The following is a 683-nucleotide window of genomic DNA, read 5'->3' as shown; positions in this document are numbered from 1 at the left end:
AACGCTCTGTAATGACAGTTGATTGGGTGACTAAACACGTTCTAGGGCCCTGCTCCGAGGGTTCCGGGCTACGATGGGTAACAGGGAACCTAAGCTAGTTAGTGTTTTGGCACCTCCATAAGCGTCAATACACTCATGTAAACCCCATTAAAAAAAAAAATTAAATAACATACTCAAAAGCAAAACCGAGCTCTTTGATTGGTCTATAATCAGTCAATTATCTTATGCTACAGACCTTTGTCTACGATAATGCGAGGCACCTCCTTCTCGGCAGGCGAGCTGCACCTGATGCGGTTCCCCTCCACCAGACCGTCCATCTCAGCCAGGTCCTCAAAGGTACAGTTGACCCCTGCAGACAACTCTGGGACGTTATGGGCCTCCAGGATCAGCTGTGGAGAGAAGACAGAGGGGGGTTACATATGGCATCAGGGGAGAAGAGCGGAGTAGAGGGAGGGGGTGGAACGGTCCTGTGTGGCTCAGTCAGTAGAGCATGGCGCTTTCAACGCCAGGGATGTGGGTTTGATTCCCACGGGGGATCAGTAGGAAATATATGCACTCATTACTGTAAGTATCTCTGCATAAGAGCGTCTGCTAAATGACTCAAATGGCGTGAGAATTGGGAGATATTCCATTAGTAGAATCGGGAGATATTCCATTAGTAGAATCGGGAGATATTCCATTAG

At 48.2% G+C, this 683-nt stretch overlaps 1 protein-coding gene across 1 annotated transcript in view; it reads right to left on the bottom strand.

Annotated features, from left to right (window-relative positions):
* LOC118382586 (plexin-A4) overlaps positions 1-389 on the bottom strand; it is a gene marked incomplete at its 5' end in the record, with an annotated part of 146,250 nt that extends 145,861 nt beyond the window's left edge. The window contains one exon of the mRNA XM_052515457.1: positions 236-389. Coding sequence (XP_052371417.1) covers positions 236-389 — 154 coding nt within the window. The remainder of the gene's footprint in view (positions 1-235) is intronic.
* Positions 390-683: the final 294 nt, after the last annotated feature.

The sequence above is a fragment of the Oncorhynchus keta genome, unplaced genomic scaffold (genome assembly GCF_023373465.1).
Source record: "Oncorhynchus keta strain PuntledgeMale-10-30-2019 unplaced genomic scaffold, Oket_V2 Un_scaffold_25965_pilon_pilon, whole genome shotgun sequence".
Lineage (NCBI taxonomy): Eukaryota > Metazoa > Chordata > Actinopteri > Salmoniformes > Salmonidae > Oncorhynchus > Oncorhynchus keta.
Note: the sequence above shows the minus strand (reverse complement) of the source record. Positions and strands in the feature narration are given on the sequence as shown.